Raw genomic sequence first — 18,848 nt, 5'->3', positions numbered from 1 at the left:
ACTACACATTTTATTAGATTCATAATTTTTAATCACTTTTTCATCACAAATTTTATAGGGCACGCAAACTTTTAAAAACTTTTAATATATAATAATGTTTTAATTGAGTAACGCCGTATTAAAAATTTTGATAATGTTAACGTGAAATGATTAAGTTTGATCTTACAGAGTTTATCTAGATTTGATTGAAATTTTTTAAAAGTGAATTTACATTTTGTTGTGTTAGATTTCTCATTTACGAGTAAAATAAGTAGTTCACTTAAAAAAAAATAAAAAAGAATTGAAGTAAGTTGTCCAAATATATTTGGAAATAAAAAATTGCAATTTTATTCCTTTTAAAGCTTATTCAAACATGTTCAATACTATCAAAAGGAAGGATTAAAATCATGACACTCGGGCATGGCTTGTGTCCTCAAAATTCTAGTTAATAGTATATTCGAACCTAGTTTCAAAGTCGATCTCATTTTAAATTTACATAACACTTTCACCATTTATTACCAAATTAAAACTCTAAATATTTTACACGATTCGAAGCAACAAAATGTTTTGTTTAGGATAACGAGCTCAATGAATATTATAATTGGTAATCGATATTATTTAAATACTACAAAGAGACTGTATAATGAAAAATATATAAAACCTAACTAAACTTGAAGTAATCAAAATTAGAATAATATCTAATATGTTTAATGGCTGGTGGTTGTAACGTATTTTATCAATCTATTTATTGCAAGCATTTACCACTGGCATTTAGTAAACTACCCATGGCTAAAATTTTAATACCTTTGCCACATGTAGAATCAACCAAAAAACCCTAACCATAACATAAATGCATTTTATTAATCAGCATCAAATTAGTCGGTGCATTTGATCTTATACATATCCCTAGAGCGCCAATTTTCATTTTAAGTAACAACAACTTGTGTCGAGAACAAAAGGGGATGATTATGGAGTGTAGCCGAGGTGGAATTTATCGTCTGTTGGTGGTTATTGTGACCTTGATGCTGGCGAGTGTTGTTGTTTCCCCTAATATATATGGTTGTTGGGGAGGGTGCTTCAATCAGTGCTTCATCGGAAGTCGAAAGACCCCATCAGAGAACTTCACATGCCATTTGCAATGTTTGTGTAGTTGCGTTCCGAAGTCTGGTGCCGATATCCAGTACTATTGTCAGATTGGTTGCTCGTTGAAACGTTGTGTTCTCGTTATTTATGGTAATATGATGCCTCTAACTTCGTCTCGTCTCTCTTTTCATGCACATGCATTGTTATCTAAGATGGGTACATTGGTAATTAAAATGTTGATTTTGGCAAATGCTGCAATTTCATAATCAATCTAAGCTAATTAAGCTTCCCTCTTCAGAAGAGCGTGAGAAAGAGAATTACTTCACATTTCGGTCATTTCTTGGTGGGAAAATTGCATGCATCAGTACTTAACTTGAATTTAAGTAAAAAGTTAGCTTGTAATCTTTAAAAATGAGCAAGTTATAGGAGTACCAAGGAAAATCATCCAAATTTTTATTAAGCCCTTGTTTGTTGGGGATTAAAATTTAGATTTTAATTCATTAATCACAAGTTTTATGAATTCCACAATTTTTCAACTACATATTTTATCAACTTTTATCAAAATCTACTAAAAATCTTATTGTAATCTCTACCAAACAAGTGCTAAATCACGAGGGTTCTCTCGTGAAAGCATGTCTCTTCCAAATTTTTGTTTTTTTGTTGAGAAATGAAATCTAACTTAATAAAGTTGAACATGTTTACTTAGATGATGATTCGATGGGGGCATTGTCGAAATTAATAGTGAACCTGATGGATCATTCCTTTTTCCGATATATGAAATAGGGGATTTCACTAAGTCGATTCTTAGGATATTACAAAAAATATGAGGACAAATTTGCTACTTCAACAATAAATTCTGACCAACAGTGCATTTTTTCCTTTCTTCTCTTACTTTGCTTTGTCTAGCTTCATCAACCGAAAAAAATTCGACTTTGACGAAGTTATGATTCTTGAATAATGTAACTAGAAAAATTCAAAAAAAGTAAAAAAAATAAAAATAAAAAATAAATTAAAAATTGATACAATTTCCATGCAAGTTGACAACTAATTTTTCTTTGGTAATTAATTAATTATTATTATTATTTTTTGATGTGTTCTTACATGGCAGATGGTGCACTATTGGAGAAATGCTTCGGGAAGTGTACCGACATCTGCAAGGTTTGAGTTTGTCTTTTTTTTATTTCACCTTATTTGACTTTTGTTTCTGTTTTGTTACATCGCTAAGCCAACTTTCGTGAAATTTTCGACGTTATAATCGACCTACCCACATCATACAATTTGTTAGTTTTAGTAATGGAAGTTGATTTCGCAATATAATTGAAGCAAAAACAAAAATTGACCAATAAAATTGAGACCTTTTTCGATAATTTTGTGTGTTTGATTTGAAGTGTGTTTTTTCTACGTGACAGACAATTATCTAATGGAGAGACCCTCGGGATCTATGCCGAAATCTGCTAAGTATAGGAGTCTCTAACATGATGCAAGCTTCTAATAATGTAGACCTGTGTTTGCATCGAATAAGTAGTTTCAGAGGTTTTATTCTAACAATAAAATGAAGAATTCTCTCTTCGTGACTCATTTCTCCTTTCCATTTTCATTCCACTTCTCTCCACACCACATTCACATCACGAAACCTCACGTTATATACCAAAAAGAAAAAGGCCACCAAGTTTTTCATTTGGTGAGCAAATGATATTTAATACAAAATTTGGCTTTATATTTAGTTTTGCTTAAAAAATTGATAGAAATTTGAATCAAAGTCAATAATTAATTTTAACAATACATTTCATCAATTTGTATTAAAATTTGCTAGAACATTGATTTTTAAATAGACAATTTATTTCGTCCAAAACTTAAATTGTTAAAGTATCATATGAAATTACTCAATGGAGTTTCAAGCAATGGTTGAGGCAATTGGAGTCCAGCGGAGTCCCAAGCCACAATGAAATTAAAAATATAAATATTTATAAATTTATTATTATTATTTATATTTATTATTATAATATTTCGCGTTTAAATTTATTTTTTCTTTGTGGTTGAATTAGATTCCACTAATTTTGTACCCTTTCCACCACTGATTTCAGTTAAAGCATAAAAAAGAGAATGACCAAATAATAATTGCCCTACATATGCCTACGTGCCAAAAATATCCAGTGTCTCTTTATTCGAAAAATTTAAGCTACATCAAAAAACTTAATATTAAATTATATTGTATAGTGCTAGACACAATTATATTGTTTGGCTAGGGTTAAATCCAGGCCAAACAACGGGGTGCCAAGGGCGCCCCTAACCAAACATGTTTTTCTTATAAGATATATGGTATTATGATAAATTAATGTGGATAACATTTTTAATTTTTCATTCTAAATGATTAATAATTAATAAGCCGCATAACATTACAAGGAGGTTGAAGAAGAATTTAAGCCGAATAAAAAAGAGGTAGTAAGTGACACCCTTTTAAATGAAATTGAAAGATTATTATCCACATTTATCCTCCGAAATACTCTTTACCTAATGATATTCAATAAAATTTATATGATTGATATCAGTTAACATAGAAAACCACATCTGATGACAAGCGAGGTAGATCACTACACGCCAATACGAGGTCGTGGACCCCTCGGGACGTTCTACCTCCACATGAGGCCACCTACGCCCCAGGCACTCTATCTCGATACGAGATTGTCGACCCCTCGAGTTCTCTACATCAACAAGAGACCGTGGCTTCCCCCACGGGGACGCTCTATCTTTACGTATGATCATCGACCCCTCGAGTGCTTTACCTCAACAAGAGACCGTCGACCCCTCCCAGGGGGCACTCTTCCTCAACGTAGGTGATCGACATGGAATTGCCTATAAGGTCATCTTAACACTTAGCTGCAAAATTTTGGATGAATTGGCGAGGTTACATGACGGTTACCTCAGGCCCAATCTCTAAGCGAGAAGTTAAGACTCCCCAATCAGAACGTGGAGATAAAGGGAAGGCCAACGTGGGACACGTGGCACCACGACCACCCAGCTCTCACTCGACTTCCGACGTCTATAAATACTCCCGAGGGCGACACGGGTATGGAGGATAGCATATTTTTTCAGTAATTTGAATTCTATCATTATTTTCTCTTAACACGTATACTGATTCTCACGTTGGAGGTAAAATGGAGGAGAAAGTCACACCCTCATTTTTTAGGTTACACACGTTCGTCGGAGTAAGAGGAACACCAAAAGCCACCAGATAGGTCAGGATGTATTGTTTCACCACTATTTCAACAAATTTTTATTTTATTTTATTTAATTTGATGCTCCAAAATGACGTTAGTGTCACACGTGTACGCATGGTATAAAATTTTTATCGAACCATTTCAAAATATGATGCCTCATTGTTTTAAATTTTAGTTTTAAATTTTGAATTTATTAAGTTTTGGTTTGGTTTGTCATTTTGAACAAGTTTTTTCCTCAAAATAAAAAATTTAAAATTTGCAATTTTTAGAAATTTTTATAGGATATGTTATTTAATTAATTTGATCATTCAATAAATTAGAACAATTTTACGCTAATTTATTATCAAGTAATAGGCATTTTAAAATTGATAAATCTTACAATATTTTTTCGACTATAAAAATGAAATGCAAATAAATAATAAATTGACTTGACAAAAATAGACAATAAAGAATCCAAAATATTAATGTAAATGATAAGATGCAGCAAACATATTGGCAAATGCTTACTCAAAATTTAAAATACCACGTATAAAGTATTATTACACTTGTATTGTGTAAATTTTTCAAAAGTTTATTAAGCCCTCATTTGGTATTAATTTTTTAACTATTAATTTACTATTTTCAATCATCATTTTTGACATTTTTATTTACAAATGAAATTCACTTTTTTCTCTAACAATAAAAAAATTAATTCTTGAAGATACACTAAATTAGTATCACTAAAGACTTCAAAATTAGCCATTCGAGTAAGTAAGACAAAACGAAGAACAAAAACAATTGATATTAATTTTGATTTTCCAAATATCTTATCATTATTAATTATAGTTAATACATCAAATTAATGACGAAATATGAATTGCGAAGTATAAGATCGCATTTTTCACCAACCTTAGCCCAAGAAAAACTAGAAGAATCTTTACAATTACAGGTAATTCTTGACTATTCTTCTTGATTTCTGTCCTTTTTCTGAAATTTCTATTTCACCGTACTTGTAAATCAATTTCTTTTCATTCTTGCACAATTTCATAAACCCTTTTCTTTCCTCCTTTTTTTTTCTGCACTTCGTTTTATGGGTTTCTAATTACTTGTCTCTTTTGTTAATTTATTACAAATTCCTTCGTGGGTTTCTGCTAATTTCCTCAATTTCATGCAAAAAAGGAAAAACAATTGTCACCCAACGCTCATTGCCATTTTCTTTCTTATAATAATCGTAGTATTTGGCACAAAAAGCGGAAATAAATAAATAAATAAACTGAAACAAACCCTTTTCTGGTTCTCTAACACTTTTTTTTTTTTTTTTTTAATAATTGTTCTTTGCTTTAAGGATAAAGGCGTAATCTTGTTGAATTGTTGGAGGAAAAATGAAGGATCATGAAGCAAAGGTACAATGTTAACTCATAATACTCAAAATTTTCAAATAATCTGATTTTTAGCTTTAACGTGCTAGTAGCTTGCTCGGTTCATTCCTATGAATATACCTTTGATTCTCTGTATAAAGAAGTCAGTAACGTGTTAATAATATTTGTCTGCAGCTTGTTGATAATGTCATTATGGAGAAGTTTTTATGTGTGTGTTGTTTGCGTATTAGTGATAGAACCTGCTTGATTATTCTGCACTTGGAGACTTGAGTCAACTTCAAACGTCGGTAAACAGTGAAAATATACTCAGGATTTTACGGAAGAAAATGAATATGAACGGAAATTAATAAGAATTGCATAAACTCAACAATTACAGAAATGAATTGACACAAATTAAAACTAGAATGGCAAGTTCTGAGAGTTGCCCCTCCCCCCACAGATTCACAGATTTTTCCTACCCCGTGAATGCCTTTTTTCATTCCGTCTCCGCCCTTTTATTCTCTTCTACCCAACTAACTTCCCTCCCAAAACAACTGAATTAGTTACAATAACAAATCCTAGACCGTTGCCTTCTTGTGACGCCTCTCATACGTAAAACGCATGGGTGGCCTATCAATACCCCCCGCCAATGCAAGCACACCTTGTCCCCAAGGTGGAACTCTGGAAACTAAGCGTTGATCAGCTTGAAGGGCTCCCAAGAAGCGTCGAAAGATGGAAGATTCTGCCACTGAACAAGTACTTCCTGACCTTCACTTGTAGAATCACTGCTAGGCCTGATGTCCAAAACCCCAGCTGGTTGCACAATCCACTCCAACTCTGAACTGAGAAGGGGTGGAAGAGGCTGGATAGGTGTCATCGGACCAATTGCTTTACGTAGTTGAGAGACATGGAAAACCAGATGGATGTTAGCCGTGTCCGGCAATTGCAATTTGTAGGCAACTGCCCCAATTTTCTGAATAACTTGATAAGGGCCAAAGAACCTAGGAGACAACTTCTCATTCACACGCTTAGCTAGAGATTTCTCGCGGTACGGTTGGAGTTTAAGATACACTAGTTCCCCCTCCTCAAACTGTACCGGCCTCCTTTTCTCATCTGCGAACTTCTTCATCCTGTTTTGTGCTCGTGCTAGTTGTAACTTCAGCTCATCGAGCATCTCATTGCGGAGTTGCAGCTGCTGATCAAGTTCAGCCACTAGGGTCTGCTGATGTCCATACCGAATGATCGGAGGAGGGTCCCTCCCATAGACAACCTTAAAAGGAGTTGTTCTGGTAGCCGTATGAAATGAGGTGTTATACCAAAATTCAGCCCACGGTACCCATTCCGACCAGGTGCGAGAGTGGCTATTAGCAAAGCATCTCAGATATGTCTCCAAGCATCGATTCACTACTTCCGATTGCCCATCAGTTTGTGGGTGATAAGTTGTACTGCGATGGAGCTAAGTAGACTGTAGTTGAAAAAGCTCTTTTCAGAATAAACTTAGGAAAACTTTGTCCCTGTCCGACACCGATGACCTGGGGAAGCCATGAAGTCTCACCACTCCTTGTATAAATGATTCAGCCACCGTTTTTGCAGAAAACGGGTGTTTTAAAGTCATGAAATGAGCATACTTGCTCAACCGATCCGCCACTACTAAGATGGTATCCCACCCTTTTGATTAGGGTAATCCCTCAATAAAATCCATTGTTAAATTATCCCATATTGCTCTTGGAATTGGTAAGGGTTGAAGTAACCCTGTTGGGGAGAGTGCCAAGTACTTGTTCTGTTGGCAAACAGAACATGACTCTACGAATGACTGAACATCCTTCTTCATTCCTACCCAAAACAACTCCCCAGTAATTCTTTTGTAAGTCTACAAGACGCCAAAATGGTCTCTAAGTGCATTACCATGGAACTCTTGTAGTAAATTGGGAATCAAATTAGACCCCTTGGGAATAACCAGTCTTTGTTTAAACAGCAGACAACCATCCTTTACTGACAAATTCTCTACGGATAAGGGGTCCTTGAGCAAGGCTGCCTTGATACTGGCTAGCTTCTCATCATTTGCTACCTGTTCTTGTATTACCTCCAGATCCAGTACCTTAGATACGGAGATAACTGCAAGCTCGGCCTTGACTGGGAGACGAGACAATGCATCCGCTGCCTTGTTCTCAAGGCCAGGTCTGTATTGGATCTCGAAATCATAGCCAAGTAGCTTAGTAACCCATTTCTGATGTTCAACACACACCAACCGTTGTTCCAGCAAGTACTTTAAACTTTTCTGATCTGTGCGAACGATGAAGTGTCTCCCAAGAAGATAGTGCCTCCATTTTTGAATAGAAAAAACTATAGCCATGAGTTCCCGTTCATAAATCGATTTGAGCCTAGCTCTAGAAGATAAGGCCTGACTGTAGTAAGCGATAGGTCTTTGTCGCTGTGATAGAACCGCCCCTAACCCAACTCCGGATGCATCCGTTTCTACCACAAAGGGCTGAGTGAAATCAGGTAGTGCTAACACCGGAATTTTGGTCATAGCCTCCCTTAACTTGTAAAATGCTAGTTCAGCTTCTTGATCCCAATGGAAATCGTCTTTCTTCAGTTGTCTAGTTAATGGCTCGGCTACCTTTCCATAACCCTCCACGAATCTTCGGTAATACCCTATTAGACCCAAGAACCCTCGTAGCTCCTTGATGTTTTGAGGGATAGGCCAATGTTGCATAGCATCAATTTTTTTAGGATCAGCTACCACCCCTTCTTTGCTAATTACATGCCCTAGATATTCTAGTTTTGCACATCCAAACTCACACTTTTTTCTATTTGCATACAAGTGATGCTCTTGTAGGAGCCTTAACACCTCTCCCACATGTCTACAGTGCTCCTCCAATGAACGACTGTAAATCAGGATGTCGTCGAAGAAAACCAACACGCACCTTCTCAGCAAGTTTTTGAAAACACGATTCATCAATGACTGGAATGTGGCTGGGGCATTAGTAAGCCCAAAAGGCATTACTAAGAATTCATAATGCCCTTCATGTGTTCGGAAAGCTATCTTGTGTTCATCCCCAACCTTTAGACGTATCTGGTGATACCCTGATTTAAGGTCCAGCTTGGAGAAGATGGTTGCACCCTGCAATTCATCCAGTAGCTCATCAATTGCAGGTATAGGGAATCGATCCGGCACGATAGCCTTGTTTAGGGCTCTGTAATCCACGCAAAACCTCCATCCCCCATCTTTTTTCTTCACCAACAGTACTGGACTGGAAAAGGGGTTGTTGCTGGTTTGAACTATTCCTGCCTCCAACATGTCCGCCACCAAACGCTCAATCTTTGCCTTTTGAGCATGAGGATAGCGATACGATCTAACATTAATTGGTTCAGTCCCTGGCTTCAATGTGATGGCGTGTTCATGGCCCCTTGGGGGAGGCAATCCAACCGGCATTTCAAACACTGCCTTATAAGTGTCCAGAATTTTCTGGACAGGTTCTGGAATGCTTCGTTCGAGCTCGGATTCTTTTACCTGAATGGCACTAAGTTCCACCATCAATCCTTCTCCCTCCTACTGTATAGTTTTTAGCATCAATTTCAGGGAAACTAAGGATTTGCTCAACCCTTCATCCCCTTTCAAAGTCACTGTTTGATCCCCCATAAGTATTTTCATCATCAACTGCTTCCAATTCACTTGAACCGTGCCCAGAGTACTTAGCCATTGCATCCCCAGAATTATGTCAGAACTACTCAAGTCCAATGGTAGATACTCATCAACAACTACAACGGTTTGCATGTAGAGTACCACTCCTTTGCAAACCCCTTTTCCCTTAATAGCCATTCCCGAACCAACATGCACCCCATACCCATTGGTTTCCGTGATGGGTAATTTCAAGTTCCGAACCAACTCCATAGAGATGAAATTATGGGTTACTCCTGAGTCGATCAACACCACTACCTCCTGTCCATTGACTGTTCCTCTCACCTTCATTGTCTTGAGATATGTTAAACCAACTACTGAATTCATGGATAGCTCGACCCCCTCCAGCTCTTTTCTCTCTATTTTCTCCTCCACATTGTCCTCCTTTTCAGCCTCCTCAATGTCATCATCAACTAGTAACACATGCAGCTCTTTGTTGCGACACCTATGCTCGATAGTGTACTTCTCATCACACCGAAAACACAATCCCTTATCCTTCTTTGCTTGTATTTCTGCCCGGGTTAACTTCCTAAATCCCGAGTTTGTATTTGTAGAGGACGCTCTTGCCTTTTCCATCAGAATATTCCCTCTAGGAGGGTTCCACTGAATAGTCCGGTTCTCTACCCTAGCAGGAGGAGAATAGGTCGAACCTTTATAACGTGGGCGCTCCTTCTCACGGGCTTTACTGATAATCGTGGTTTCAGATCCTCCCAACTGCGCAGAGGCCGTCTCCCATCTTCCCATTGAAACCATGAGAGAGCACTGCCCTCCATACACACACCCGCAGCCACAGCCCGCTCAACTGCATTTAATTTATTCATGCCGAAGTACCTTTCGGCCCTGAAAATCCATGAATCCGGATCTATCCCATTGAATAAGGGTAGCTCCAGTTTACGATAGTGGCCTTCCTTGATTTTAAGGCTTTGCTTATCCACTTCCATCTTCTCCGACTCGGTTTGCTCAACAGCAGTTGTCGATGACTTAACCCCACTCCCTTCTCCTACTAAGGGCGACGAGTCTAACGACAAATTCCTTATCATCTTCGCTATTGTCTGCAACCCATCACTCAGTTCCCTTCGACCCATGGCCAAACTAGCTTCTAATTTAACGTTCATCTTTTCCAACTCTCTTCCTAATCTCGCATTCAGTTGCTCCACGTTTTCCTGCAATTCCAGCACCGACGTTCCCAATGTCGAAATCTGAGAAATCGTAGCTTCGAGTGTTTCGACTCTTGTAACCATTCTAGTTACTGGCATAATCCACCCCGGAATCGACTGCTCTAATACCAAATGATAGAACCTGCTTGATTATCTTGCACTTGGAGACGTGAGTCAACTTCAAATGTAGGTAAACAGTGAAAATATACTTAGGATCTTATGGAAGAAAATGAATATGAACGGAAATTAATAAGAATTGCATAAACTCAACACTTACAGAAATGAATTGACACAAATTAAAACTAGAATGGCAAGTTTTGAGAGTTGTCCCTCTCCCCACAGATTCACAGATTTTTCCTACCCCGTGAATGCCTTTTTTCATTCCGTCTCTGCCCTTTTATTCTCTTCTACCCAACTAACTTCCCTCCCAAAACAACTGAATTAGTTACAATAACAATTCCTAGCCCGTTGCCTTCTTGTGACGCCTCTCATACGTAAAACGTATGGGTGGCCTATCAATTAGCTTCTGTTCTTAATTCTTTACTTTTTATATTATATTTGGTCAATATAAAAATGTAGAATACACATTAGTGAACTTTATCATCTATAAACTTGGAATGACGATTTAATCTGTGATAAATAAGCCTTTCTCTTGCTCAAACGGTGGGTAAGAAGCTAGTCCAAGATAATATACTTAAGGTTGGAATTTGGAACATATGGACACTTCTAGGAAAATCTATAGAAATAATAACTGTGCTACGTAGGAAGATATTCAACGACCTTCGTGCAATAGATGATCTGTGTAGACAAGTAGGCGAAAGAACTAGGGAAGATAGATGTAAACTTTTGTATAGGCGAAAGAACTAGGGAAGATAGATGTAAACTTTTGTATACATTTTGCAGAAAAGAGCAAAAATGAAGGAGGAACGATTATTGAACTCGAATTGAAAGATAGTATGGTAAATGTACCCGGATCAAGGATATGATTGTGTTTGTCTTTATGGGAAGAAAAGTCGATTTGTGTCATCGATCTGTATGTCCTTGCAAATAGAACTAGATAAGGGAATAGATCAATAATTTTTCGAAGATGTGGATTGTTTAATATGGAAATCTCTAGCCAATTAAAATTCCCATTGAAGGAGATTTGAACAGATGTAGAGAGAATTAACCCAGGATATTAAAGAGTTCATGATAAATTTTTATTCTGATTACCTCGAGATTTCAATCATGACGTATTTTAATCGGGACTTATTTCACAAAAAAATCAACTTGTTACCAAATCCTAGGGCTTCTAGACACACTTAATTCAGTCTCATTTATTTTCTCCTACAATAATATAGACTGCTGGAACGTTGGAGCAATGTCACACTTGAAATTCTCTATCATGTCTTCACATATTTAAAAAATAAAACTTTTTGCCATAGTTAAATTTCTCATAATGCCTATTGCATTCTCTAAAGCCATCTCTGAATTTTTTGTTGCTATCATGTGCATCTTCTTAATCTAGATGCCTAGAATGGAGGATATATTAAGCCTTCCTGTGCAAGATCCTCCATATGCAGAGTTTTCTGCTGCTCATCTAAATTGGGTGAAAGTAGAAGGCGGTCGTCAAGGTGGTGACGACATTGCACTAATTCCTTTTGCTAGAGTGGATGATTTTGTCAAAGGAGAATCCAGTAATGCAGAATGTCCGGCTCGTTTCCGAGTTGAATCGAGAAGGAAGAGGCTTGAAGGGAGTCTCAACAAACCAAGGGTTGATGGATATCTTGAATATACACTGTATGTTGCTTCTTGTAAGTCGTATGTCGTATTTGTGCTTTGTTGAAATATCACCCTTGAGCTCGAAATTTCATATGAATAGTCTGGTCTATCATCCATTTCCTTAGATAAAGGTTGTGTGTAAGACTATCAACTTGATATTGTAATTTATGTTTATAGCTATTTGTCTTACATTTTCGAACATATGTGAAATCGTGCCAGAAAAACATTTTAATAACTTGTACATATTTCATGGGTTTTTTAGGTATTGGTGCTCTTATGGTCCTGAAGACTACAGGGACAGTGAATCTGGTATTGGAGAAAACTCGAGCATTAAACCCACTTCTGGTAAGGGAAGTAGGCCTGGGAGACGACACATGATGAGGGGATGCCTTTGCCATTTTACTGTTAAACGCTTATACACCCGTCCACTCCTTGCCCTTATAATCTACAATCAGAGAAATCATGTGGACAAAACAGGAGCACCTTGTCATGGAATACTTGATCAGGAAGCTGTAGGTACAAGAGCAATGTATGCTCCTCGTATTTCTGAGGAACTACGTCAAAAAGTGATGTCCATGCTTCATGTTGGAATATCTTTGGACATGATAATCCAACATCACATGGAACAGGTGCAGAGGCATGGAGGAGCCCACACCCGGGATGATTTTCTGACTCGTAATGATGTGCGTAATATGGAAAGGATTATCCACAAATCATCCCATGAATTACATGCCAATGACAAATGCAGTGTAATGATATGGGTGCAACGCCACCGTAAGCATGTTTTTCATTTACAAGAGAAATCCGGTTCTGAACCTTTTATATTAGGGATACAGTCAGATTGGCAGCTTCAGAAGATGCTTCGTTATGGACATAATGCATCCATTGCTTTTCATTCAGCATATAACTCTAAAACATTTGAGGTTTGTTTGTCTCATTTTTCTTGGCCTAGGAATGATTGTATTTCCTCTTCACCTTCCATACATATTAGAAGTGTGATTAAGGGCATATGGAACTATAATATGTGGTGACTATTATAACATCTGATTGTATACCAGATTTGCACGTACAATGAATAATCACAGAAAAAAAGTTCTGAGAAGGGCTCTGATGCGAAAGAGAGATTAGCAATTCCAGAAACTTGAGGGGCTAAATTCTTGTATATTAAAAATGTGAACAAAACTAGAAGTAATAATAAAAAAGAAAGCCATGAAATTGGCCTTCTGCATATCTTGAAAATAGTGTGACTGATTTCAATTCTATTGAGGAAACTGCGCATTTATATATCATTTTTTCTATCTTAATTCTTTTCCTCTCTTTTTTGGCCTTTGGATGCCGCACAATCGGATGACTCGGGTCATCTGGTTGCAAACAATAAGACTAAGAAAATTAAGGGCCTGTTAGGATAATAAAAAAGAAAGCCATGAAATTGGCCTTCTGCATATCTTGAAAATAGTGTGACTGATTTCAATTCTATTGAGGAAACTGCACATTTATATATCATTTTTTCTATCTTAATTCTTTTCCTCTCTTTTTTGGCCTTTGGATGCCGCACAATCGGATGACTCGGGTCATCTGGTTGCAAACAATAAGACTAAGAAAATTAAGGGCCTGTTAGATAGTGATTATGAGAATCAATTTTTTTATTATTAGAGAGAAAAGTGGAGTCTCATCTGTTTGTGAAGAAGTGAAAAATTACGGCTGACTATTGGAAGTAACGGTCAAAAAGTTGATTTTTTGGGGTGAAAAATCAGAACCAAACGAGGGCTAAATAAGAAAGCCTTTAACGTAAAAAGTATAGATTAATACACCTTGCACTTTAGCTTGATGATTTGGAATCTTCACTATTTTGATTTCTTATTTTGACTTCTGCAGTATGCTTTGTGCTCTCTGCTTGTATTTGACTCTTCCCAGAATCCGATTCCAATTGCCTGGGTCATTACCTCTAGTTTGCCTGGTCAAAGTATTCACAAATGGATGTCGACTCTTGTTGAAAGAATTCATCAGAAGGACCCAAGGTGGAGACCTTGTGCAATTCTAGTGGATGATCCTTCTGTTGAGGCTTCAGTTATAAGGTAAGTTTTGCGGTCTGATTCTCAGATGTTGTATTCCGAGTTATGGATTGGAAACTGGAAAATTGCTAATATGATGCTTGTGACTTGTAGAGAGGCCTTCCAATGCCGCGTTTTATTATCCCTTTGGCATGTGCGTCGTGGTTGGTTGAAAAGCCTTTTGAAGAATTGCAGCAATTTTGATGTGCAGAGGGAGATGTTTAAGCATGTAGGCAGGATTTTGTACTGCTCAAAAAGTGGGCGAAATGTGGTTGATGCTGTTGAAGAGTTCATGCAAATATATGTCGATCAGCATGCATTTATAGAACACTTTAGAAGCAAATGGTTGCCAAAGATAGGCATGGTCTTTTAATTTTTCTTATTTCTGGCAGGGTTTATGTGCTTTTGCTTGTTCCAGGAACCTCTTCAATATTTAATATTTTCATCTCCAGTTTAAGTGTTACTTTAAGCACCTTTTTGCATGCATATGTAGAAAAAATAACTTTAATATGGTATCTTATATTGCAGAATTGTGGGTCAATTGTGTCAGAACTCTCCCGGTAGCAAATCAAGAGCCATATGCTTCAATAGAAGTATATCACTTAAGATTGAAATCCAAAGTTCTAAATTTGTTATGTGCAAATTCTCATCGCAGACTTGACTTCTTGATCCACACATTAACAACTCAATTTCACTCCTTGTATTGGTTTGACCAATATATTGCAGAGACTGGACATTTTGAAAATCTGAGGGATAGGTATGTCTCGACCAACTCTTGGTATCAGGCTATGCACATCCCTGACGTGGATGTGCTACTAGACGAGGAAAATCTCGAGTTTGCAAAGGTCGTTTCTCAGGCAGACAGTACTGTGGCATATACAATTTGGAACCCAGGTTCGGAGTTCGCACTCTGTGATTGCTCGTGGTCAATGGTGGGTAATATTTGTAAGCACGTGATTAAGGTTGCAATCTTCTGTAGAAGTCGACAGGTAGCAAGGCCATTATTGGCTGCTCAAGTTTATAGGCAGGTGTTGCTTAGCCTCCTAGAAAATATGCCGGATGATCCTCTGGTTCTTGAACATGCCGTATCGCATGTGACGCGGTTGCAACAGGACATCAACAGCTTGGAGGAATTGTCAAGTAGCGGATTATTGCAGCCACTACCTTCTGATACAAACTTCCAAATGCCAGATAATCTCCACCCTTTTCCACGGCTTCATTAATCTGCGCTTTCTGTCTGAACTTGTATCATGAGGATCCCTGAAAACATCCATGTTGAAGCAGAATATTTTATGGAAAATGGCATCATAGGTCCCCAACCTATAGTCAGATAGAATATGGTCCGCAACCTTTAAAAAGGAGCATGTTGGTCCTCAACCTATCATTATTGTTTCACAATCAGACCCCACGAGGGCCATGCAATGATTTAATGAAGATTTGAACGGTTTTGATTTTTGAGGACTGATTTTGCAACTATAGTTGAAAGTTAAGGACCAACTTGTTTGTTGGACTTGGATCAGGGACCAACTTGCTACTGGGTAATAGTTTGGATACCAATGGCACATTCTTCTCGTATTTACTCTCTAGATTTCAGAAATTGGTCAGATTTCAGGCTGTTTTGTTAATCTTGAGTTCTTCAAAGTAGAGGTATGTTTTCATTTACCCCACTAGCAGATGCTTCCAGTTGTTATTTTTGCAAGTAATGTTCTTGCCTGTATTGATGCTTCTACGATTGGCAAACTTGTGAGCAAACTTTTTCATGGGTAATTTATCCTAGTTTAGAAGAGCCTATTTCCCTGAATGTTCCTTTACCTGTAAAACCAGTATCAATCTTAGCCACACTATGCCCCATTAGAGTGTATCTTCCTAAAAATTTCCTCAGTTCTGTCACGAACATAATCCTATAACTGTATAATTCATTTCTTTAACTTAATATACATGAAAATTATGACTGAATTTTGTAGATGATAAATGTGGATGGGAGTTGAGGACTATCTTAGATGATATTGCCAGACATCAGTTTGTTAAGAAATTTGTGTTAGTCAATGTACTTCCGGGAAGAACTTGTGAGGTTATCTTCTCTCAATATTCCTCCCAACCAAAAATGTTCCGTTAGAAGTTTTGTATATGATTGAAACTTTCTAGATTTATTTTTTATGGAGATATAGGGCTCTATAAGAAGTCAGGTGCTATTGCATTCTGTAGTTTAATGTGCAGTAATTACTCGCACCTGCAAATCCTGTGTTTAAGTCTTCATTGTAGAAAGTTGAAAATTTTGAAACACGAACGAATGGGGAAATTTCCATTAATGCTATATGATTGAAATGGCCACGATATAAACCAAATAGACTCATTTCATTGTGCAACACCAAAATTACTACATCAAAGAAGTATGAGCGTGCTTGGTGTTACCACTTGATAAAATCCATAATGTGAAACGTAATATCAAGAGATATTGCACGGAAAATATTGCTAAGCGCTATATACATCGTTGCCTTTAAATTTCTCGGTCTGCTTCTCTTCTGGTTTCAGTAAACTCCAGGTTTCCTGAAGAAGGAACTTTTGTTTGTATTCTGTGCATCTGTTAATAGTTTCACCAAATGCTAGCACAATCATTGTTCTCTTCCGAACATTGAGATAATTAATTTGTATCTAAACAAATAAGTAGTGCATTATGTGAACATATTTTTTCTGACGGATTGTATGCTTTTATTTGTAGCTTTTTACATGCTGTTTTGGTTAGTGTAATTTATATTGATGCATTCAAATGTTTATTGAACTGTTATGGCACTTTGTTGATGCTTTCTATGCCTACTCTTGGATCTTCAAATTAGTTCAGTTGACTGCTTGTAGTTGTTGCATGAATGTCAAACGATATCATGGATTTTCTTCTGTGCTTTCGCATGAGCTCCTAGATTTTCTGTTATTTTTGTACCGAATATGTGCTTAGTCCTTGAATATCATCTGGGATCAGATCAGAAGTTACAATTTTCTGACTTTTTGTTTGATGTGCAGTAAAGATCTTAAGACTTGTCGTCATGCAGACCGTGGACGGATGCAATTATCAAATTGGTGGTGGCGGCAGATGGAGGAGACGGTGGTGGAGAATGTACTACACATGGAAGAGCCGGGGGGGGAGGGACAATAAAATAGTTTTGTACTAGGCTGATACGTGGGGAAAAAAGGGCTGCTCCTCTCCCCTCCCTCCACCCGAGTTTGATGGCGGAGTTGAAGAAAGATTACTGATGGCGGCCTTGGCTTATTTGTTAATGAAGGGAGTTGGCGGTGATGGTGCCTGCATGGAAAGAGCGGTCGACTGTGAGATTTGATGGCCGAGTTGAAGACAAGCAGTCGAGGCAGGTTTGTGGACATGCTAATGCAGGGTGGTGATGGTGGACATGAAGGTTCTGCACATGGAAATAGTGGCTTTTAAAATTAGTTAATAAAATAATTAAACTTAGCTTGAATAATCTAAGCAAATAAGACCTTAATCTACGAATTATTTTTTTGTTTCGATATCATTACCAGTATCGAGTCAATATACTTTGTTTCGATTTTCTTTGAAGTATCAATACTTTTTCAATTTATTACACATAATTTTGAGTAGTAGTGGACACAAAAAGAGTGGTGAACTCGTTATAAATACAGCTTTGAAAACATAGTATTGACCTTAACATGATATTGTGTCATGTTCGTGTTTGTTCTTTTATTGCTTTTAAGAATGTACAAATAATTTGTTTTACAAACTATGTCGGTGGGAGGATGCTTGGTGTACATCACTTTGTACACCAAGTATGACAATTCCTCATATGAGGGGGGCCTCACGATTAAACATGGATCCCGCTCATGCATGGCTGGCCCCATTTGCCTCTGCCTCAGGTCCAATTAAGAAGGGGGCCTCATAATATATATATATATATATATATTAGGTTCTAAAGGTCTAATTTTTCCTCTAACTATATAATTTCTTTCTTTATCATTATAACTTGTATAAGGTGTTCTAGGAGGATGACCAGCTAAGTATTAAAATTGTTCTGGTTCTGTTTTAATTCCCATATTTTCATCTACTAATTCTTTATGATTACTACTTTCTGAAATTTCTGTCATATTATCAATTTCTTCTATATTAATTCCTACTCTAATATTTTTAAAATTATCATAATATAAATATTCTATTTCTCCTATTTGTTTATTTAAAAGTTCTGTAGGAGATAAATTCATTTCTAATTCTTTAGGATATAAAATTCTATCTTCAGTTTCTATTTCTACTGCATTAAGAAATTCTTCTGGTTTTTGTTCTTCTTCATTATTATTATATTCTGTTTCAGAATCATTATTTCTATTTATATGACTATAATTACCAAACCTTAAACTAGTTCTTCCATGTAAGTCTTTGTATGTTATAGCTTCTTGAGGAGCTAAAATTGGTTCTTGGTTTTCTAGGAATTTTTCTAAATCCCATTCTAATCCTGCTAAAAGTTCTGAATCATAAGTTTTAGGCTTAATCATTTTTATTCCTTTACTACTCATTAAGTTTATTACTTTATCTATATATAATCTATATTTTGTTTGAGAATTAT

The 18,848-nt window shown here is 36.8% G+C and overlaps 2 protein-coding genes across 7 annotated transcripts; both read left to right on the top strand.

Annotated features, from left to right (window-relative positions):
• Nucleotides 1-919: 919 nt before the first annotated feature.
• Nucleotides 920-2,639, top strand: LOC111408205. The gene is made up of 3 exons (XM_023038003.1): nucleotides 920-1,212; nucleotides 2,171-2,220; nucleotides 2,472-2,639. The coding sequence occupies exons 1-3, from the start codon at nucleotides 942-944 to the stop codon at nucleotides 2,481-2,483; spliced, it is 333 nt and encodes a 110-aa protein (XP_022893771.1). The 5' UTR covers nucleotides 920-941; the 3' UTR covers nucleotides 2,484-2,639.
• A 2,460-nt stretch (nucleotides 2,640-5,099) lies between these two features.
• Nucleotides 5,100-17,911, top strand: LOC111407538. Of its 6 annotated transcripts, none has more exons than XM_023037089.1 (8): nucleotides 5,100-5,208; nucleotides 5,605-5,662; nucleotides 11,964-12,235; nucleotides 12,480-13,140; nucleotides 14,093-14,292; nucleotides 14,383-14,627; nucleotides 14,797-15,915; nucleotides 17,313-17,911. In XM_023037089.1, exons 2-7 carry the CDS (start codon nucleotides 5,642-5,644, stop codon nucleotides 15,489-15,491), a joined length of 2,094 nt encoding a protein of 697 aa, XP_022892857.1. In that variant the 5' UTR covers nucleotides 5,100-5,208; nucleotides 5,605-5,641; the 3' UTR covers nucleotides 15,492-15,915; nucleotides 17,313-17,911. The 6 variants fall into 6 exon arrangements, with proteins under 6 accessions (XP_022892857.1, XP_022892856.1, XP_022892854.1 ...); XM_023037088.1 differs by having other exon boundaries at nucleotides 17,289-17,911; XM_023037086.1 differs by having other exon boundaries at nucleotides 17,284-17,911.
• Nucleotides 17,912-18,848: the final 937 nt, after the last annotated feature.

The sequence above is a fragment of the Olea europaea genome, chromosome 13 (assembly GCF_002742605.1).
Source record: "Olea europaea var. sylvestris chromosome 13, O_europaea_v1, whole genome shotgun sequence".
NCBI classification, from domain to species: Eukaryota; Viridiplantae; Streptophyta; class Magnoliopsida; order Lamiales; family Oleaceae; genus Olea; species Olea europaea.
This window is presented reverse-complemented; position numbering and strand designations above follow the sequence as displayed.